The sequence below is a fragment of the Pantherophis guttatus genome, chromosome 4, assembly GCF_059756535.1.
Source record: "Pantherophis guttatus breed Tessera chromosome 4, ASM5975653v1, whole genome shotgun sequence".
In the NCBI taxonomy this organism is placed as follows: Eukaryota; Metazoa; Chordata; class Lepidosauria; order Squamata; family Colubridae; genus Pantherophis; species Pantherophis guttatus.
Window position 1 is genome coordinate 36631654 of NC_142066.1, and position 21054 is coordinate 36652707.

At 41.7% G+C, this 21054-nt stretch overlaps 2 protein-coding genes across 2 annotated transcripts; both read left to right on the forward strand.

The window, feature by feature from the left end:
* Positions 1-1656: 1656 nt before the first annotated feature.
* LOC117668873 (olfactory receptor 14A16-like) lies at positions 1657-2571 on the forward strand. Its single transcript, XM_034422927.2, has one exon. It carries the CDS (start codon positions 1657-1659, stop codon positions 2569-2571), a length of 915 nt encoding a protein of 304 aa, XP_034278818.2.
* Positions 2572-14993: 12422 nt separating this feature from the next.
* Positions 14994-15908, forward strand: LOC117668874 (olfactory receptor 14A16-like). The gene has a single exon (XM_034422928.1). The coding sequence runs from the start codon at positions 14994-14996 to the stop codon at positions 15906-15908; it is 915 nt and encodes a 304-aa protein (XP_034278819.1).
* Positions 15909-21054: the final 5146 nt, after the last annotated feature.

The window sequence follows — 21054 nt, forward strand, 5'->3', positions numbered from 1 at the left end:
GATCAGAGCAGGAAATGCAAGACAGTGTGGACAAATTTGCAGCAATGCATGACAACTTTGGCCTCCTCATCAACATAAAGAAGACTGAAGTGATGCATCGGCCAGTTTCAAAACTCAACACTAAGAGCCCACCACCACAGTGAAGGGACACAAACTGCAAGCAGTAGACCAATATACATAACTTGGCAGCACCCACTCCCATACAGTGACAATTGACATTGAGGTCAACTGATGAAATGCCAAGGCAAGCTCTGCATTTGGCAGACTACTGCCCAATGTTGAGACCACCGTGGAATAAGCCTTGCTACAAAGTTGAAAGTTTACTGAGCAGTACTGCTAACTACACTGATGTATTCCTGTGAAACTTTAGAACTCTATCTCTAGCTCGCTATTTATGTGTCTATCTGTCTATATAGCTAGATTATCTATCACAGTTTGGAATCCTGGTATGACTGCAGCCCCAATACTGTTAATATCAAGATAATGTTATTCTCTGTGATACTGATAGTGGAATACTTTGAGGTATCTATGGATTTGTTAATGGCCAATTATATTAATAAGCACATTGAAGTGAATTTTATTTTGGCATAAAAATCTCTTGGGAGATACATAACAGATATGAGTAAACATTCAGAATAGAAACTTCTTAAACTGCAAGTAGCTGTTTCAGTACATGAAAATTAGATCAGTGATAGGAAAATGAGCAGCGACAAAATCATTTCAAATCACTGAATAGAAGAAATAAATTGTAACATTTCTAAATGTCTCTTTTTAAAAAAAATGTATTATTGTTGGAGATGTGGGTTTGCATTTTTGAAAGGAATACTGAGTTGTCATAGTAATAATAGGTTGTCTGTAATTTTTTCCCCACGATCTGCTGGAGGGAATGTAGTTTGTGCTTAATCAGATACTGCTTCTTAAAACTGAGCTATTACTTTCCTTCTGATTGTTGGAAGAGGAGATTTATTAATTCATTCTGCTAATGTCTGATTTATTTTGATTAAAAATATTTTACAATCTGATTATTTTGTATAATATTTATTCTATTTAATTGTATACTATTAAACACATGTTTAGGAATATAGAATTTATATATTAGTTTTAATGCTTTTTGTGCTATTTTCCCTCCTAGGGTAAATGAGAAACATAAAACACACACACACACACACACACACATATTATAAAGGAGGCAATTTCTGCCATCAAGGTTTCCATGCAAAAGATATCACAATGTATTGTTATATTTATTTGCTAGATTTACATTCCCTTTCCTCTAGAAGAACAAAGCATACAGAATATATCCACCAATTTTCCAACACTACCACAACCGAGTATTCCTTGCAAGAGATTGTGCCTGGTAAAAAATTCCCAGTAGCCTTCCATGGTTGAAAATTGACTTGAAAATGTTTTTCCTAATCCTAGGAAATCCTTTTGATGAATTAACAGAACTGGAAGGAGGAAAGAAGAAAAAAATGTGAGGATGGTAGCTGGTTCTTGACTATAGGTAAATAGAAATTGATAAGAATAATCCCATCCTACATCTATATATTCCATGCCATGATCCTCTGTTGATTCTTTCCATGCTTTATGTTTTATCTAATTGTATCTCCCTCTTTTCCTTACTTGCAGTTATGTTGGCTTTGTCATAAATAAATCATGGGGAATCAAACCAGACTGCCTTACTTTCTGCTCCTAGAATTCTCAAAAAATCGACATATGCAACTTTTGCATTTCTTCTTCTTCTCTGTGTTATATCTGGCAACTGTAACAACAAATCTTCTCATCATCTTTGCAGTAGCTTTCAACCATCAACTTCACAGCCCCATGTACTTCTTTCTCATGAATTTGGCTCTACAGGACGTTGGCATTGTTTCAGTCACTGTCCCCAAATCCATGACAAATTCTCTCATGGACAACAGATGCATCTCTTATTTTGGTTGTGTTGCTCAAATCTTTCTCTTTATTTCTTTTATAGCTGCTGATTTCTTTCTTCTCACAGTCATGGCATATGATCGTTATGTTGCCATTTGCCATCCATTACATTATCATATAATGATGAATTGGAAAGTGTGCACTGAAATAATGATATTTGTGTGGATTTCAGGTTTTGTCTGTGGAATTTTACATACAACTGGCACTTTTTCAGTCCTGTTTTGTTCTAATGTGATCAACCAATTCTTCTGTGACGTTCCACAGTTGCTAAAACTATCCTGCTATGGCTTCAATCAATTTGAAATTGGAGTTCTCGTGCTCCATGGCTTGGTTGTACTAGGTTGTTTTACTTTTATTATAGTATCTTATGCCATGATTTTCAAGGCAGTGCTAATAATCCCTTCTGAACAAGGAAAGCAAAAAGCCTTATCCACTTGTATGCCCCACCTCACAGTAGTGTTTATGTTATTTTTATCTGGATGCTTTGGCTATCTGAGACCTTCCTCTGACACCCCAATTTACTTAAATTTTGTATTGACGGTTATGTATTCTGTTCTTCCACCTCTGTTCAATCCAATCATGTATAGCATGAGAAATAAGAATATCAGATTTGTCCTTTCTAAATTGTGGAGATTCTGAAAAAATATTTTACTTTTTTTTAATATTATATTCACTACAGTTTTACACTGAACTGCCTTTTCTTTCAGGAACTGGGTATTAATGAAAATAATTAGTTAAAATACTTAATGATAAGAAGGACTAGGGGAGACATTACAGCAGTATTCCAATATTTCAGGGGCTGCCACAAAGAAGAGGGAGTCAAGCTATTCTCCAAAGCACCTTAGGGTAGGACAAGAAGCAATGAGTAGAAACTAATCAAGGAGAGAAGCAACTTAGAACTAAGGAGAAGTTCCCGGATGGCTATCCACAATGGAGGCGGTGATACATTCTAATACCTTAGCAACTCAAAAAATGGTAAGATATTATGAAATTTTGGATCCACAAGGAACACTAAAAACACAAGAGGAACTCAGAGATCAAGGAATACAAATAGATTGGTGGCCCTATCTTCAGATTAAAACAAGATATAAAAAGAATCAAGAGGAAGGAGGAATTGAATTAAAACCGAATCAGTTGGATAAACTTTTACAAGCCACGAGAAAAAAAAATATTTCAAAAATATATAAATACCTACTGGAATCTGAGTTAGCAGAGGAATTAGTAAAAGGACAAATGATAATTTGGGCAAGGAATATAGGGCATAAAATAGAATTGCAAGACTGGGAAAATGTATGGGAAAATAATTATAACAAAATCAGTGGTTTATAAAGCGAATCAATACAAAATGTGGTATAGATGGTATCTGGCCCCTTTGAGATTAGCAAAAATGTATCCAAATTTAAGTCCAATCTGTTGGAAGTGTAACCGGGCACAGGGTATCTTCTTCCACGTCTGGTGGCTCTGCCCAAAAATTAGGAAATATTGGGGAAAAATAAGAATTTGGTTAATAGAAATAACATCAGAAAAAATAGAACTCAAACCAGAGATTTTCCCACTAGGGATGATTAAAGAAAACTATAGGAAAGAAATAAAGTACTTAATATTACACCTAGTCACTGCAGCCAGATTGGCGCTCGCCCAATTTTGGAAAACTGATCAACTGCCAACAGACCAATTGATAATCCAAAAGATCTATAATTGTGTGGAAATGGACAAACTAACATTCGAAATGAAGGATAAGGTAGACTCAAAAGGTTATATAGCATGGAATAGGCGGTATAATTGGATAATTCATAGAAATGAGAGTAAATGTAAAATTCTGTATGACAATCATAATAAACAAATATGCACCATTAATAAGATCATAGACGTGAGACCAAAGTCACTTTTTCTTTTTATGGATTGTCGTTTGTATTAATATATGTATCTTGTATGTATATATGGTACAACATTTTACTTTTTATATGTTTAATAAAGTTTTGTTTTTAAAATAAATAAATAATAATAAAAAGAACTAAGGAGAAATAGCCTAACAGTTAGAACAAGTAATCACTGGAACAACTTGCATCCAGAATTTGGGAATTCTCCAACACTGGAAGTTTTTAAGAAGATGTTGGATAACCATTTGTCTGAAGTGGTATAGGGTTTTCCTTCCAACTCTGTTATTCTATTCTATTCTATTCTATTCTATTCTATTCTATTCTATTCTATTCTATTCTATTCTATTCTATTCTATTCTATTCTATTCTATTTTTTATCTGTAGAAGGGAATATGTTAGAAAGGGAGACATAGATGAAATGGGAGTAAATCCAATTTCACAAACCAGATGAATAGTGGAATTCCAGAAGTTCTTCAGCCAATATTTTTCATCCCTTATTACTGCTAATACACAACTTTAAATGTGAATCTTGGACAGCTGTGGCTTTCCAGAAGCTGAGAACACCTGATCTTTAGTGATGTGAAGATCAGAGTATAAAATGATTTCCCTTTTAATGGTGGCCCATAATATGACTAGTTAAATCTTTATTCTTTCTAACAATATGCAGGCCTCTATAACTCCTTTTCCTTAATTTGTCCTTTGCTTACAGATTTTGATATTTTGTACCATTGAAACTGGAAAAGTCCTGCATTTTTGTTGGTTAGATTTTTTTTAGAAGTGATCTGCTATTTTCTCTTTCCTAGGAGACAAAGGCAGAGACACCCCCGTAGTCACCCATCTGACTTCATTAATAAGGTGGACTAGAATTTCCAATTGCCTGGTTTCTAGTCTAATGCCTTAACCACTATTAAAAACTGCTTTACACATGGTTTAGCTCCTGGGTGTTATTTTTATCCTTTATAAGTGCTTTTGCCAGACCAGACACCTGGAATGATGGGCAGAATGGATGTACTGGTACTATCTCACAAAACATTTTAATAACTAAAGAAATGAAAAAGGCAAGAAATGTATAGAATGATGCAAATGTCAGTGTTCCAGAATAACCAAACACCCATTAAAAACTCAGAGACAAACATTTTCCTCAAAGTTCCCATTTATTAGGGTAGGTATACTGGCACATCTGGGAAAACCCGAATCTGAGAGTTCCAGGCTTTCCATCAGTAAATCAAAGCCCCAAATCCATCCCCTGCACCCATCAGTCCATCACATGGTCCAATCACAAGCCGTCCCAACTCGAGACTTCACTTCAACCACACCCCCTCCAGTCAGGAATACCATGACCTTGACCAAAAAGAAGAATGGTATTATGGTTAATTACATTCCCTCTACTAAATCCCATCTCCTAATTTCCCAAGCACAAGAATGTGGCAGCATGGAAACTTCCGGTGTTAATTTTTTTTTTTTTTGCTTTTAATTTATATGCCGCCCTTCTCCGGAGACTCAGGGAGGCTTACAATGTGTTAAGCAATAGCCTTCATACTTTTGTATATTTATACAAAGTCAGCTTATTGCCCCCACAATCTGGGTCCTCATTTCACCTACCTTTGAAAGGATGGAAGGCTGAGTCAACCTTGAGCCTGGTGAGATTTGAACTTGCAGTAATTGCAAGCAGCAGATGTTAATAACAGTGCTTTAGTCCACTGTACTACAGGCTCCTTAATATGGCTTCCAAAGCTGACAGCATCATTGTAACAGAACATCATATAAGCTTTTAGGAACCTTACAACTTGATGCAAATTGGAAGAGATAATATATGCTCTCAGCCTTGTCCAATATCTGAAAGGATTAAATCTATGTATTTATTTTAGTAGTTATTCTATTATAGATATTTTATAAGTCTCTCTGAGCTTATATTATATCTCATTCTATGAGCCTTGTTTTAGATTTGTATTTGCAATTTACTGAGGCAGTGAAATATCCAGCCACAGCTAAAAAGGGTATGGCTTGGAATACAACAATAAACTATCAATTTGCTTGTTTTCACTCTCACCACAAATGTCACTGGTTTCAATGGTCTTATTGTGTACCTTATTCTATTGGCAATCCATCAGGTTTCTTTGGGTTCTTGAACTTCTTTTCTTCCTCCTCCCTTTTTATTTTCTGAAAAGCTTGACTTTTCAGCTTTGCATTAATGATGTGGGTTTAACTAACCCAGTTCTGAGCTGTTCCCTTAGGTGGGCAAAATAGAGAGTGGGATGTCTTATAAGGTAGAAGTGAAAGAGAATCCCAAGTGATGAAACATGGGGTGGAGAGGTCTTCTCACCTGATTCCTGTTTTGTCTGTCTGTCTGTCTGTCCGTCCGTCCATCCATCCGTCCGTCCGTCCGTCCATCCATCCATCCATCCATCCATCCATCCATCTATCTATCTATCTATCTATCTATCTATCTATCTATCTATCTATCTATCTATCTATTTATCATCTATCTATCATCTATCTATCTATGTCTAGTGTTATATTCGTAAACTGTGCATGGATATTGACTGAGGCGAGACTAACTCAACACAACTGATTTATTGTTAACAACACAAGTAACCAGAACGCTTCAGAAAACATTTACAACAGAGCCGCTATTTATATACCGGCTGTCAGACAGGTCTAGCCAATAACAAACGCCTGTGCTTCCCGCCAAGAGAGCTGTCATCTTAGTAGCCAATCAGAATGCCCCCTGGTTGCTGGTGGCAATGGGGCGGAGGACGCTACACTCCTTTCCCTTCGGATGGCACATGCATAGTCAGACAAATACGCTGGGTGCCTGCGTATTCTGTTGGAATGCCGCAGTTCCGGAGCGGATGGTTCGATGTGTGGCGGGGTTGATGTTGCCAGCCCTGGCTTCCCGGTTTCCTTAGGCATTGGTGGCCTGGCCTCACTCAGAGACTCCAGCGGTGGACGAATGACTGGATCCACAGGTATGTCAGCCAATGGGGCCGCCATAGAGGAGGGAGTGCAGGCCATGGCTCTGGCTTGGAAGTTGTTTTCGGACTCCACCACTGCAATTAGTCTAGGTTCTGACCCAACTGGGGCTGGAGGGGAAACAAACAGTCACCCCCGGATTTGATCAATGTGTCCTCGCCAGCTTCGACCATCCTCGAGCAAGATCCTATAAGATCAGGGCCCTGTTATTTTTGAAATTTGACCTGGCAGCCAGCGAGGCTCCCCCCCCATAATTTCGGGCATACACTTGGTCCCCAAGGTTAAAGGTCCTGACCCTACTGGTAGAGTCCAGGGGGGTATCTGTTGCATAGTTCGGGTGTAGCCTGTCCAGGGTTGTTCTGAGGCGACGGCCCATGAGAAGTTCGGCCGGACTGTGGTTGGTTGTTGGACAGGGAGTGGTATGTTGTGCCAGGAGATATTTTGTGATCTTCTCCCCCCAGTTGGCCGGTCCCAGTCTGGACAGGATGTCCTTGGCTGATCTAATTGCCCTCTCAGCCCGTCCATTGCTGGCTGGATGAAATGGGGCTACTGGGGCATGGTGGATGCCCAGTTCGGCCAGGAACACCTGGAAAACTGCAGAGGTGAATTGTGGGCCATTGTCTGAAACAATCAGGTCAGGCAGGCTATGGGTAGCAAACCATGTGCGAAGGACCTGGATAACAGCCTCAGATGTGGTGGAAGGCATGCGAGCTAACTCTACCCACTTAGAATAAGCGTCAACAGCTATTAATATGGTCTGTCCTTGGAATGGCCCTGCCAGGTCAATATGAAGGTGAGACCAAGGGCTCCTAGGAGTTTCCCACTCCCTGGAGGGGGCTTCCGGGGGAGTCGGGTGGGATTGTTGGCAGCTCTGGCATCCTCCCACCCACTCAGCTATGGAGTTGTCAAGGTTTGGCCACCAGACATAGCTGCGACCCAGGGCCTTCATGCGGGCAATACCTGGGTGTCCTTCATGAAGGCTGCATAATATGAGCATTTGCAAGGGGGGAGGAACCACTACCCTGCATCCCCAAAGAAGGCACCCCCTCAACACAGACAACTCATGCTGTCTCTTCTCAAAAGACCGGAATTCGTCAGGGATGTGTCCTCTAGGCCATCCCTGCCGCACCCAATCTAAGACTTGAGCTATCTTGGGGTCGTTCTGCAATGCTTTGGCTATGTCCAATGCGGTAACAGGAACCACCCATTCGTCCACTAAGAAAACAGGTGCCCCCAGGGCTGGGTCAGATACTGGCAAGGGCAAGGGACAGCGGCTGAGGCCATTGGCATTCCTTAGGGCTTTCCCAGGGCGGTGTATAAGTTGGTAATTATAGGCAGCCAAAAACACTGACCAGTAAGACAGGTGGGGGGGACATGATTTGGGGGGTCTGTCTATCTCCAGACAGCAACCCTAGAAAGGGCTTGTGATCAGTGAAAAGCTGGAAGAAACGGCCATATAAATAATCATGGAACTTTTTGACTGCTGACACGATAGCCAAGCCCTCTTTATCTAGCTGGCTATAATTGCGTTCAGCAGGGGACAGAGTCCTAGAGAAGTAAGCTATGGGAGCCTCAATCCCATTTGGCAGTGAGTGGCTCAAAACTGCGCCAACGCCATAGGGAGAGGCATCACACACTAGTGCAAGGGGAAGACAGTCAGAGTACTGGACAAGTACTGCATCCGAAGTAAGGAGGTCCTTAACAGCAGTAAAGGCGGATGCCTGTGCTTTTCCCCAACACCAGGGTGTCTTGCTGTCCAGAAACCTGTGGAGGGGCTCAGTGACAAAAGCCTTGTGAGGCAGTAAAACACTGTAAAAATTAAGGAGGCCTAGAACGCTTCCTTCTCCCATGCCGCCCATCGCCTCTCTGTGTCGGTGAACTTGCGGGAGGTGTAGGCACAAGGTTGTAGACTACCTTGGCTGTTCTTTTGGAGCAGCACGGCCCCCACTGCCACATCGCTGGCATCTGCTTGGATGACGAAGGGCTGTTCAGGGTCAGGACGCTTTAAGACAGGTTCTTTTGCAAACATCTCTTTTAGTGTTTCGAATGCCCATTGGCAGGTCAGGTCCCATTGTAGGGGTTGTCCCAGGCAGGGTTTCGTTGCTGGACTCCCTGTCTTTAGGAGGTCCATCAGAGGTTTGGCAAGTCTTGCAAATGAGGGGATGAATTGTCTGTAGAAGTTCGCGAACCCTAAGAAGCTTTGCAGTTGTCTCCGGGTGCGAGGGGGTTGCCACTGTAGAACTGATTGTACTTTGGCTGGATCCATCTCTATTCCCTCGTTTGATACTCGGTAGCCTAAGTAGTCTAGCCGTGATTGGTGGAACTCGCATTTTGACAGTTTGACATACAGGTTCACCCTCAGCAGTTTTTCCAGCACTTGGCGAACGAGGGGTATGTGTTTGTCTATGGTTTCTGTGTAAATGAGAATATCGTCCAGGTAGACGAGGACCCCTTTGTAGAGGTGCTCATGTAGAACTTCATTTATCAGCTGCATGACACCGCTGGGGCTCCCTGCAGTCCAAAAGGCATCACCTTAAACTGGAAACTCCCTAGGGGAGTTGAATGCTGTTTTCCACTCATCTCCTTCCCTGATGCATATTCAGTAGTAGGCTTCTTGGAGGTCTAGTTTGGTGAAAACTTTTCCTTTGGCCAGGTGGGCTAGCATGTCCTTCATGAGGGGAAGGGGATATAAGTTGTGTACGCAGACAGCGTTGATATCCCTAAAATCAACCACCAGGCGCATAGAGCCGTCTTTCTTCTCTTTGAAAAGGACTGGTGCCGTGACCCGTGGTTTAGCTGGCTCAATGAAACCCCTTTGTAGGTTCTTGTCTATGTAGTTCCGCATTTCCTGCATTTCACGGAGCGTCATGGCATATAGTTTAGGTTTAGGCAGTTTTGCTCCAGGATGATCTCGATGGCACAATTGGCCTCATGGTGGGGGGGGGGGTAGAATGTTGCACTCGGCCTCGCTAAATACCTCTGCAAGGTCTTGGTACTCCTCTGGGATCTGTTCTGTGTCATGGGAGCTGTCGGATGCGGCTGCCAGTTGCTCTGCTGTACCATCAGGGAGGGGCCCTTGTGTTGGCGGTGTCTTCCTTTGCTGAGATGGGAAGGATTGGGGCCCCTGCATGGGGAGCATCTCCCCTGGTTGGGGCGGCAGGGGTTGGGGGCCCTTTGCTATCCTCGGGCCTGCGGGTTCCCTCTTGCCACCAGATGATTGGGCCCCACTTGTCCAGCCATGAGAGTCCCAGTATGATTGGGTCTGTCATTTTGGGGGCTATTATGAACCGAATCATTTCCCAGTGATCTGCTAGCTCCAGCCTCATGGGCTCGATCAAGTGTGTGGCGTAAGTTCCCCCCACTAGGGATCCATCAACTTGTTCAAATCGGATTGGGTGGTTAAGCTTTTTAGTTCGGATCCACAGTTTTAGGACTGTGGGTAGGTTAATCAGGCACCTTGTGCTGCCTGAATCTATTAGGGCTTGGAAAGTCCCTTGGGTCCCTGTTTTCAGGGCTGTTAGGCATATAGGGAAAAGAAAGGGGTGGATGGGTCCACTCACCATTGGGTCGTCTTCACCCTTGTCCTCACTGTCATATGATTCGGGGGATTGATTTCACTCATCTGGGATCCCTCTTGTTTTGGTCAGGTGGGCGAAGACCTCTGGGCCCTGGGGGACTTTCCATGGTGTGTTGGTGGCACGTTTGGGCCCTCATTCCAGTTGTGCCTTGGGCGGTGGATCTGGCCTCGGTCTAGGGGTTCCACACACTGCTGCCAGGTGACCAATCCCCCCGCACCTGTAGCACCTCAGTGGGCTCCATGGGACGACTGGCCTCTGGGTGGGCTGTGGTGTTGCAGTTCCTCGTCTACTGGGTGGTCCCTGATCCGGTTGGCCTCTCTCCTTGCTATTTGATTGCTTCGACATGTCGTTGGCCCGCAGCCCTCTGTCAACTTTTATCGCTACCCAGAACCATTCAGAGAGTCGGTTTGGGATGTCTTGATAAGCGGTCACTTGGGCAATTCGCTTATCTAGGCTTGTTCTAAAGAAATACACCAGTAGTCCCTCTGGTAAGGGAGGTAGGGTCCCAATGACTCTCCTGAATTCACGGATATGCTCTCTGATAGGCTTCCCCTTCTGCATTAGGTTCCTGAGCTCGTCCTCCACATAGGGGTCCTCCTCTGCCTCCTCGAACCGGGTTCATAATAGTTGTAAGAACCCATCTGTGTCTTGCAGTTGGGGGGCCCTGTTCTTGTAGAGGGCTGCTGACCACCTCCTTGCTTCTCCCTCCAGCCCTTCTGAAATGACACTAACTAGGGCTCTGGGAAATGGGTAGAGGTCTCCATAGCACTCGATGTAGATCTCAGCTGTGTCGAGGAATTGGGCTAGTTGGTCTGGGTCGCCATCGAACTTCCCTCTGAAACAGGGTGGGTCCTCCCTCACTGCTCTATCCTCCCAATACGGGGCTCTGTAAGCCTGCTCTCGGTGCTGCTGGTCCTTTTCCCCATCTCTCATTCTAGGGTAGGGAGGTGATGTCCTATCTAGGCTGCTCTGCTTGCTGTGTAAAGGAGGAACCCATGGATGCATCTTTGGGCTCCTTCTCCTTCTGCTATGGGGGGGAAGGGCTGTGCTTCAGTCTATGGCCTCTCGGTTCAGCAGTCCACACTGGCTCCCTCTTCTCCTTTGGCCTGCATGATGGCCCCTCCTCCCAAATGATGGCACAGTCAAATTTCTCCTTCAATTCATCTATGGGGCTTTCGAGTGGCTTCCCTAGAGTTTTTTTGGTGCCTGGACTGCTGCCAGCCCCATAGCCAGTCTGCCCTCCCCAATTCACTTAGGGGTTTCCCCTTCTCCTGCACATTTGGGAAGGGAAACTCAGCCTCTGCAGATTTTGGCTAAGCCCCCGAATACTCATCCTTTATCTTCTTGGCTTGTAGCACGATCATCTGACCTTGGCTGTCTTGCAGCTTCGCTGGAGGAGGGGAGGGTTGAGGTTTCGTGGCATCCAAGTGGCTGGAATCAAGGCTGGCTCTTTTCCAGTTGCCTGAATTAAGCTCTCCTCAGACAGTTTACTTTCTGCCATGGCGTCTGGACTGTGCATCCACTCATTCCCTATATCGGGAAGGGAGCTGGAGGTTTGGAAGTCAGCCAGCTTGGCTTGGAAAGGAGTGTCGGCTATCTGTCAGGTTTCGATGTCATCTCAAATAAATTGCATTTCCAAACAAATAGTCTTTGATGAAATCTTTCATTTATTGAGTACAACGATCTGTCCCCGACTCCATCATAGCCGACACTAACCCTCTGACCCCAAAACTTTCCCTTTCCGTTCCCCAATTTTCAGCGTTTCATTGGCCATCTTCCAAGTCACTCTCCCCATCTCTACTACTTCACCTCACAAGCATGTCCCCTCTCCCATCCCATCTCCTAGGGGATATTATCTGCAGGGAAAATAAGTAGGTGAAAAGTCCAACGTCATCTTGCCAGATGCCCCCTCTTCTCTTCTTATTTCAGCACTGGAGTGAATTTAACTTGAAGTGCTGACACTTTTAGGTAGTGTAGGCAGTAGCTTGTGTAGGGTGGTCCAGGCAATGATAGACTTAGAAGAGCCTGTATCCACCTCCATTTGTCAAGGAACACCCTCTAGCTTAACTGTGAGGAAAAATTTTTTCCTGAAAACTGAGGAACCCTGAGTGGTTGACACCACAGGGTGGGCGTCGTCTCGAAAAATCATGAAACAATCCTCCCGGGGCCTGGCTGAACCCCGCAGGGGTCTTTTAACGAAATGTTGGTCCGATGCAGATCCGATGTCCGGTGCAGACGTGTGGCAGACTTTGGCAAGGTGGCCTTTTTTTCCGCAGCGCCGGCAGATAGATTTAAAATGGCAAAGGGAACGGGGGTGGTTTTCGCTGCAACCCAGGCAGGTAGCTGGTGGCGTCTTCTTCCCTGGTGCCCTCTTTCCCAGCAGGGATTTTAGTTTCATCATCGGTGGTGCCATCGGACAATTCTTCATCATAGTGGACAGTAGTATGAGGTATGAGCCCGGTGCATCTCAGCTGTCAACTTATTGAACATTTCCGATGCACAGGTTTCATCGTTAGCAATTTGAAGGGTGATGTCAATTCGTGCTAAGAGACGCCATTGCAAACGGATGTCCCTTACACCACACACCAGCTGCTCCAACAGGGAGTCATCCAAATCGCGGAATTCGCACTCAATCGCTGCGGATCTGAGGGAAGCCACATACTGGTTAATGGATTCACCCTCCCTTTAGAGGATTTGGTGGAAAGTGTACCACCAGGAAATGCGAGACGGAGCTGGCACGTAATGAGCCCGTAGTTTGCCAAAAGAACGTCCCAGGGCACCGTAGATACGAGCTGAGGTGCCATCAATGCCCGGGCAGTTGTGAATATTTCAGGGCCACAGGAATTTAAGAAATGGGCTCGTTTCCTGTCACTAGAGAGCCCAGCATAATCATTTGCCTGGAGAAAGCATTCAAAACACTCCATGTAGGCATCCCAGGATTCTGTGGCAGGCTTGAAACAGGCGAATGTGGCCAGGGTAGACATCGTAGCGCGGCAGGGACAATGGTTGCATACCTTGAGTCTCCTCAGTCACCCCAAAACCTCGTCGCCAGTGTTATATTTGTAAACTGTGCATGGATATCGACTGAGGCGAGACTAACTCAACACAACTGATTTATTGTTAACAACACAAGTAACCAGAACGCTTCAGAAAACATTTACAACAGAGCCGCTATTTATATACTGGCTGTCAGACAGGTCTAGCCAATAACAAACGCCTGTGCTTCCCACCAAGAGAGCTGTCATCTTAGTAGCTAATCAGAACGCCTCCCGGTTGCTGGCGGCAACGGGGCAGAGGATGCTACATTTAGCTTGCTATCTATCTGTCTATTTAGTTAAACAGCTATATTATCTATCAATGTTTGGAATCTTGGTATGACTGCAGCCCCAATGCTGTTAATATCATTTTGAGACAATATTATTCTCTGTGATACTGGTAGTGGATCACTTTGTGGTATCTATGGATTTGTTAATGGCCAATTATATTAATAAGCATACTGAAGTCAGTTTTATTTTTGTATACAAAACTCTTGAGAGATACATAACAGATATGAGTAAACATTCAGAATAGAAACTTCTTAAACTGCAGGTTGCTGTTTCAGTACACGAAAATTAGATCAGTGATAGGAAAATGAGCAGCGACAAAATCATTTCAAATCACTGAATAGAAGAAATAAATTGTAACATTTCTAAATGTCTTTTTTTTTTTAAAAAAATTAAGTATTATTGTTGGAGATGTGGGTTTGCATTTTTGAAAGGAATACTGTTATAGTTATAATAGGTTGTCTGTAATTTTTTTCCCCACGTTCTGCTGGAGGGAATGTAGTTTGTGCTTAAACAGATACTGCTTCTTCAAACTAAGCTTTACTTTCCTTCTGATTGTTGGAAGAGGAGATTTATTAATTCATCTGCTAATGTCTGATTTATTTTTAATTTAAAATATTTTACAATGTGATCATTATAATATCACCTATTGAATATTAAGACAAGATTTATGTTGTAAGTAACCTTCTATCTTTCTTCTATTTAATTGTATACTAGTAAATACATGTTTAGGGACATAGTATTTATATATTAGTTTTAATGCTTTTTGTGCTATTTTCCCTTCTAGGGCAAATGAGAAACACAAACACACACAGACACATCCCCACACAATAATATATTATAAAGGGGACAACTTCTGCCATCAAGTTTTCCATGTAAAAGATATCGCAATTTATTGTTATATTTATTTGCTAGATTTACATTCCCTTCCCTTTAGAAAAATAAAGCATACAGAATATATCCACCAATTTTCCAACACTACCACAACCGAGTATTCCTTGCAAGAGATTTTGCCTGGTATAAAAATTCCCAGGTTGAAAATTGACTTGAAAATGTTTTTCCTAATCCTAGGAAATCCTTTTGATGAATTAACAGAACTGGAAGGAGGAAAGAAGAAGAAAAAAAGTGAGGATGGTAGTTGGTTCTTGACTACAGGTAAATAGAAATTGATAAGAATAATCCCATCCTATATCTATGTATTCCATGCTCTGATCCTTTGGTTATTCTTTCCATGCTTTATATTTTATCTAATTGTATCTCCCTCTTTTCTTAACTTGCAGTTATGTTGGCTTTGTCATAAATGAAACATGGGGAATCAAACCAGACTGCCTTACTTTCTGCTCCTAGAATTCTCAAAAAATCGACATATGCAGCTTTTGCATTTCTTCTTCTTCTCTGTGTTATATCTGGCAACTGTAACAACAAATCTTCTCATCATCTTTGCAGTAGCTTTCAGCCATCAACTTCACAGCCCCATGTACTTCTTTCTCATGAATTTGGCTCTACAGGACGTTGGCATTGTTTCAGTCACTGTCCCAAAATCCATGACAAATTCTCTCATGGACAACAGATGCATCTCTTATTTTGGTTGTGCTGCTCAAATCTTTTTCTTTGTTTCTTTTATAGCTTCTGATTTCTTTCTTCTCACAGTCATGGCATATGATCGTTATGTTGCCATTTGCCATCCATTACATTATCACATAATGATGAATTGGAAAGTGTGCACTGAAGTAATGATATTTGTGTGGGTTTCAGGTTTTGTCTGTGGAATCTTACATACAACTGGCACTTTTTCAGTCCTGTTTTGTTCTAATGTGATCAACCAATTCTTCTGTGACATTCCACAGTTGCTAAAACTATCCTGCTATGGCTTCAATCAATTTGAAATTGGAGTTCTCGCGGTCCATAGCTTGGTTGGACTAGGTTGTTTTACTTTTATTATTGTATCTTATGCCATGATTTTCAAGGCAGTGCTAATAATCCCTTCTGAACAAGGAAGGCAAAAAGCCTTATCCACTTGTATGCCCCACCTCACAGTAGTATTTATGCTTTTTTTAACTGGATGCTTTGGCTATCTGAGACCTTCCTCTGACACCCCAACTTACTTAAATTTTGGATTGACTCTTATGTATTCTATTCTTCCGCCTCTGTTCAATCCAATCATGTATAGTATGAGAAATAAGAATATTAGATTTGTCCTTTCTAAATTGTGGAGATTCTGAAAAAAACTTTTTATTTTTTTTTAAAATATTCTATTCACTACAGTTTTATATTCTCTTGTCTTTTCTTTTTCTTATCTGTAGAAGGGAATATGTTAGAAAGGGAGATACAGATGAAATGGGGGTAAATCCAACCTCACAAACCAGATGAATAGTGGAATTCCAGAAGTTCTTCAGCCAATATTTTCCATCCCTCATTACTGCTAATACACTTCACAGATGTTAAATGTGAATCTTGGACAGCTGTGGCTTTCCAGAAGCTGAGAACACCTGATCTTTAGTGATGTGAAGATCAATGTATAAAATGGTTCCCCTTTTATTGGTGGCCCATAATATGACCAGTTAAATCTTTATTCTTTCCAACAATATGCAGGCCTCTATAACTGCTTTTTCTTATATTGTCCTTTGCTTACAGATTTTGATATTTTGTACCATTGAAATTGGAAACGTCCTGAATTTTTGTTGGTTAGATTTTAAGAAGTGATCTGCCATTTTCTCTTTCCTAGGAGGGGGGGGAGAGAAAGACACTCCCGTAGTCACCCAGCTGACTTCATTAATAAGGTGGACGAGAATTTCCAATTTCCTGTTTTCTAGTCTTATGCCTTAACCATATTTAGAAGCTTTACACACGCTTTAGCTTCTGGGTATTATTTTAATCTTTTAGAAGTGTTTTCACCAGACCAGACACTGGAATCATGGCCAGCATGGATGTACTGGTACTATGTCACAAAATATTTTAATAACTAAAGGCAAGAAATGTATAGAATGATGCATAATTGTAATAGAATGTTATATAAACTTTTAGGAACCTTACAACTTTATACAAATTGGAAGAGATAATGTATGCTCCCAGCCTTGTCCAATATCTGAATATCTTGTCCAATATCTTATAGATGTACTGCACACCAGGATGATATCTTAGAATGATAGAATCATAGGGTTGGAAGCAGGAGTGGGTTCTAATTTTTTTTTTACTACCAGCTTATTTTGTGGGTGTGGCTTGATGGTCATGTCACTTAGTAGGTGTGGCCAACTCAATGTTACTCATGTCAAGGGGTGCCTCGCCTGGCCCCTCCCCTCCCAGCCATTCCTTGTCACACCCAGCCTCAATGTATCTATAGTTCTGTAAAAATGTTGTTCACCTTTTTTCAACTTTATTATCTACATACTATAGATGCACTTTCATGGACCACTGAAAGGAGGAAATGGCTCACATACTTTGCCCAAGAGTGTGATAGGCAACAGGCTTTTAAGGGGCTACCAGAAAGAATGGGGGACAATGTATTTTTCAAACCACCAGAAGGCAAAACAAGAAGCAATGGATGGAAACTGAACAAAGAGAGAAGCAACCTAAAACTAAGGAGAAACTTCCTGACAGTGTGAACCAATATAGGTGTAGAAATATTTCAGTCATAATTTCACATATAAAATAGCCATTCGTGTAATACAACCTGCCTATTGTTCAAAACAGTCATTAGTATTATGCCCAATGTTTGACAGCAAGCCTAAAAGTCAAAGATTACAAGAGTGCTTCTTTCTCTGTATGTATAGAAAACATCACATACCAGGAATAACATATTAAGATGACTTATACAGTGGTGGGTTTCAAAAATTTTTACTACTGGTTCTGAGGGCGTGGCTTGGTGGGCGTGGTGTGGCAGACGAGACAGGGGAAGGATACTGTAAAATCCCCATTCCTTCCCCACTCCAGAGGAAGGTTACTTCAAAATCCCCATTCCCTCCCCACCGCACTAACTTGCTCTGGGAAGGAATCAAACTCCCACCTCTTCATTTCCCAAATAAAATATTACTCATAAGAAAAGGCTCCCAGAAAAGCAAGGAAAAATCAAGCTGCTAACAAGGAACCTGCCTGATACTCATTCCACATTCCTGTCAGCTGCATAAAGGAAACTTTGTAAGAAGAAAACAGCTACCCGGTGCTTAGAGATAATAGAAAGTGGAAGTCGGAAGTTCGGCTTCATTTACAAGCAGGCAGAAAACTCATTCAAGACAGGATATTTCACATTGAAAATTGCCCAAACCTTTTTAGAAACACAAAGCCCATGTTGCACAAACTCCAAAACTTCAAAAATATAGAACCATATAAGAATCCCTTCTCTTATTCAGTTTGTTATTCAGCTGACCCAGAAATGAACTGCTGAATGTCACTTCGCTTCTGCAAGCAAAAACCTCCTTCCAGCAGCTGCTTCTTGGTTTGTCAATTTAAAGCTACGCCCCCCCCCTTTTCCCCCTTCTTCTTTGCCAAGTGATCTCCTGGCTGAGAAGCAAGTCCTGATTTTTTCTTTCTAGCTGATCAGTTGGGAGGCTTCTTGGCTTTTCAAATTAAAGTGACGGTGTTTTGGGGTTTTTTCCCTCTTCTTTGTCAACTGATTTTTTTCCTTCTAGCTGATCAGCTGGGCGTCGGGAGGCAGCGAATAGATTGGGGCAGAGCCAGGCAGAGGTGGTATTTACTGGTTTGCTGAACTACTCAAAATTTCCACTACTGGTATGCAAGAACCCGGGAGAACCCACCAGCATCCCACCACTGGTTGGAAGGAACCCTGGAGTTCTTCTACTCCAAGCCCCTTCCCAAAATTTCCCCTTAGTTCCAGGTTGGATTTCTCTTTAATGAGCTTTCACGTGTTAATTATTGTCCTGCCCTCAGATGATTTACAGAATAAATCAACCCCCTTTTCTCTGTGACAGTCCCCTCAGGTACTGGAAGACAGCTATGATAGCACTCTTAACCCTTCTCTTTATTATATTAGTCATACCTAGTTCCCTTCACTGTTCATCATAGAGTTTAGCCTACAGACCTCTTATCATTTTTTTAAACTAGAGCCAATAAGACCTGTTGGAGTTGGAACCCTCTTTAGATTATCAACAGTCTTGGGAAATCATATGGACTGGTCAAAGGAAAGGACTTGCAGTGCCATGAAAGGCTTTCTTCTACCCTTTTCATATATACTTTATTTTTCAGAGTATAAGACACACTAAGATTCCTGAAAGGAAAACAAGAAAAAAAAAAGGTTTTACCCTCCCCAGCCCGCAGGAGCACAGTGCAGGCCTGCCAAACCCTCTGTGCATCCCATTTTTGTGGAAAACAGGTCCATTTTTGGCAAAACGGAACACACCGGGGGGGGGGGGGTTCCGGGAGGCAAAAAAATCTATAAGATGCACCAACATTCCCACCCTCTTTTAGGGGGAAAAGGTGTGTCTTATACGCCATAAGGTACGGTAAATGGGATATTTTAGTCTGTATATAACAGGAGTGGCAGTTGTGCTACAATACTGTTGTACAGGTTTTGTGCTATTTTCCCTCCTAGGGCAAATGAGAAACATGAAACAGACATGCACACATACACGCACGCACACACACACACACACACACAAATATATTATAAAAGGGACAATTTCTGCCATCAAGATTTCCATGCAAAAGACATCACAATTTATTGTTATATTTATTTGCTAGATTTACATTCCCTTTCCTCTAGAAGAATAAAGCATACAGAATATATCCACAATTTTTCCAACACTACCACAACTGAGTATTCCTTGCAAGAGATTGTGCCTGGTATAAAAATTCCCAGTAGCCTTCCATGGTTGAAAATTGACTTGAAAATATTTTTCCTAATCCTAGGAAATCCTTTTGATGAATTAACAAAGTTGGAAGGAGGAAAGAAGAAAAAATGTGAGGATGGTAGTTGGTTCTTGACTACAGGTAAATAGTTTCTTATCAATAGAAATTGATAAGAATAGTCTCATCCTACATCTATGTATTCCATGCTCCATGCTTTCTGTTTTATCTAATTGTATCTCCCTCTTTTCCTTACTTGCAGTTATGTTGGCTTTGTCATAAATGAAACATGGGAATCAAATGCCTTACTTTCTGCTCCTGGAATTCTCAAAAAATCGACATATGCAGCTTTTGCATTTCTTCTTCTTCTCTGTGTTATATCTGGCAACTGTAACAACAAATCTTCTCATCATCTTTGCAGTAGCTTTCAACCATCAACTTCACACAGCCCCATGTACTTCTTTCTCATGAATTTGGCTCTACAGGTTGTGGGCATTGTTTCAGTCACTGTCCCCAAATCCATGACAAATTCTCTCATGGACAACAGATACATCTCTTATTTTGGTTGTGCTGCTCAAATCTTTTTCTTTGTTTCTTTTATAGCTTCTGATTTCTTTCTTCTCACAGTCATGGCATATGATTGTTATGTTGCCTGGTTTTTTATGCTTTCTTCATTTCCTGAGTTTAAAGCTTGTTTTTGTCATTCCTCCTGCATAATTTCTCCATTGATGTTAGAATGAAATGAACATCAATGAACATATCATTTTAAGATATGCTGTGTTTAAGTATGGTTTATCAAATAAGAACTTGATAAAGATGCAATACAAAATGGCAAGAAGGAAGAAATGAGTTTAACCAGAGCCAATAAAACCTGCTGGAGCTAAAGCCCTCTTGAAGTCATCATCAAGCATTCTAGGAAACCAAATCCACCTGTGTAATGAAAAGAGCTTGCGGTGCCTCCGAGTGCTGTCTTCTACCACTTTCATATATAAATGTAAGACTTTAGTGCATATATAAAACAATTGAGTAGCAACATCAATATCTTCCTTGAGAGTGAAGAGCTTTAACTTTAAAGGATATAAAATTTTCTCCTATATTTATACCCCTGTATTGATTATTTATTTCTTGTTTACTTACCTTAATTTCTTGTTTAGAAGTATATACTCTTTGGTGGTAGTTATTACTTTGTCCTACTTTACTCCATAATGTCTTTCAACTTTTACCTAATTTGTTTCGGTATTACTTTCTAATCCATGTGCCTCATATTCACATTTTTATGTGGCATAGAGGGATGAGCCCATACTTTCAAGAGGTTTCATAATGCTAGTTCCATCCAGAAATGTCCAGGACTCTGGGATGGAAATAAAAAATCTGAAACTTTTGCAGATATGAAGAGCTTTGGAGCTATTTGAAGAATCCCCACTCCCTTTATTCAGCAAGTAAAATGGAAAAAACAAGCAGGTTAACTCAGAATGAACTGTAAACTTTTAGACTTTTCTTAAAATGGAGAAATTAAAATATGTCACTAAATTTGAACAAATAGACATTTGCATTGCCATCACACTGCCT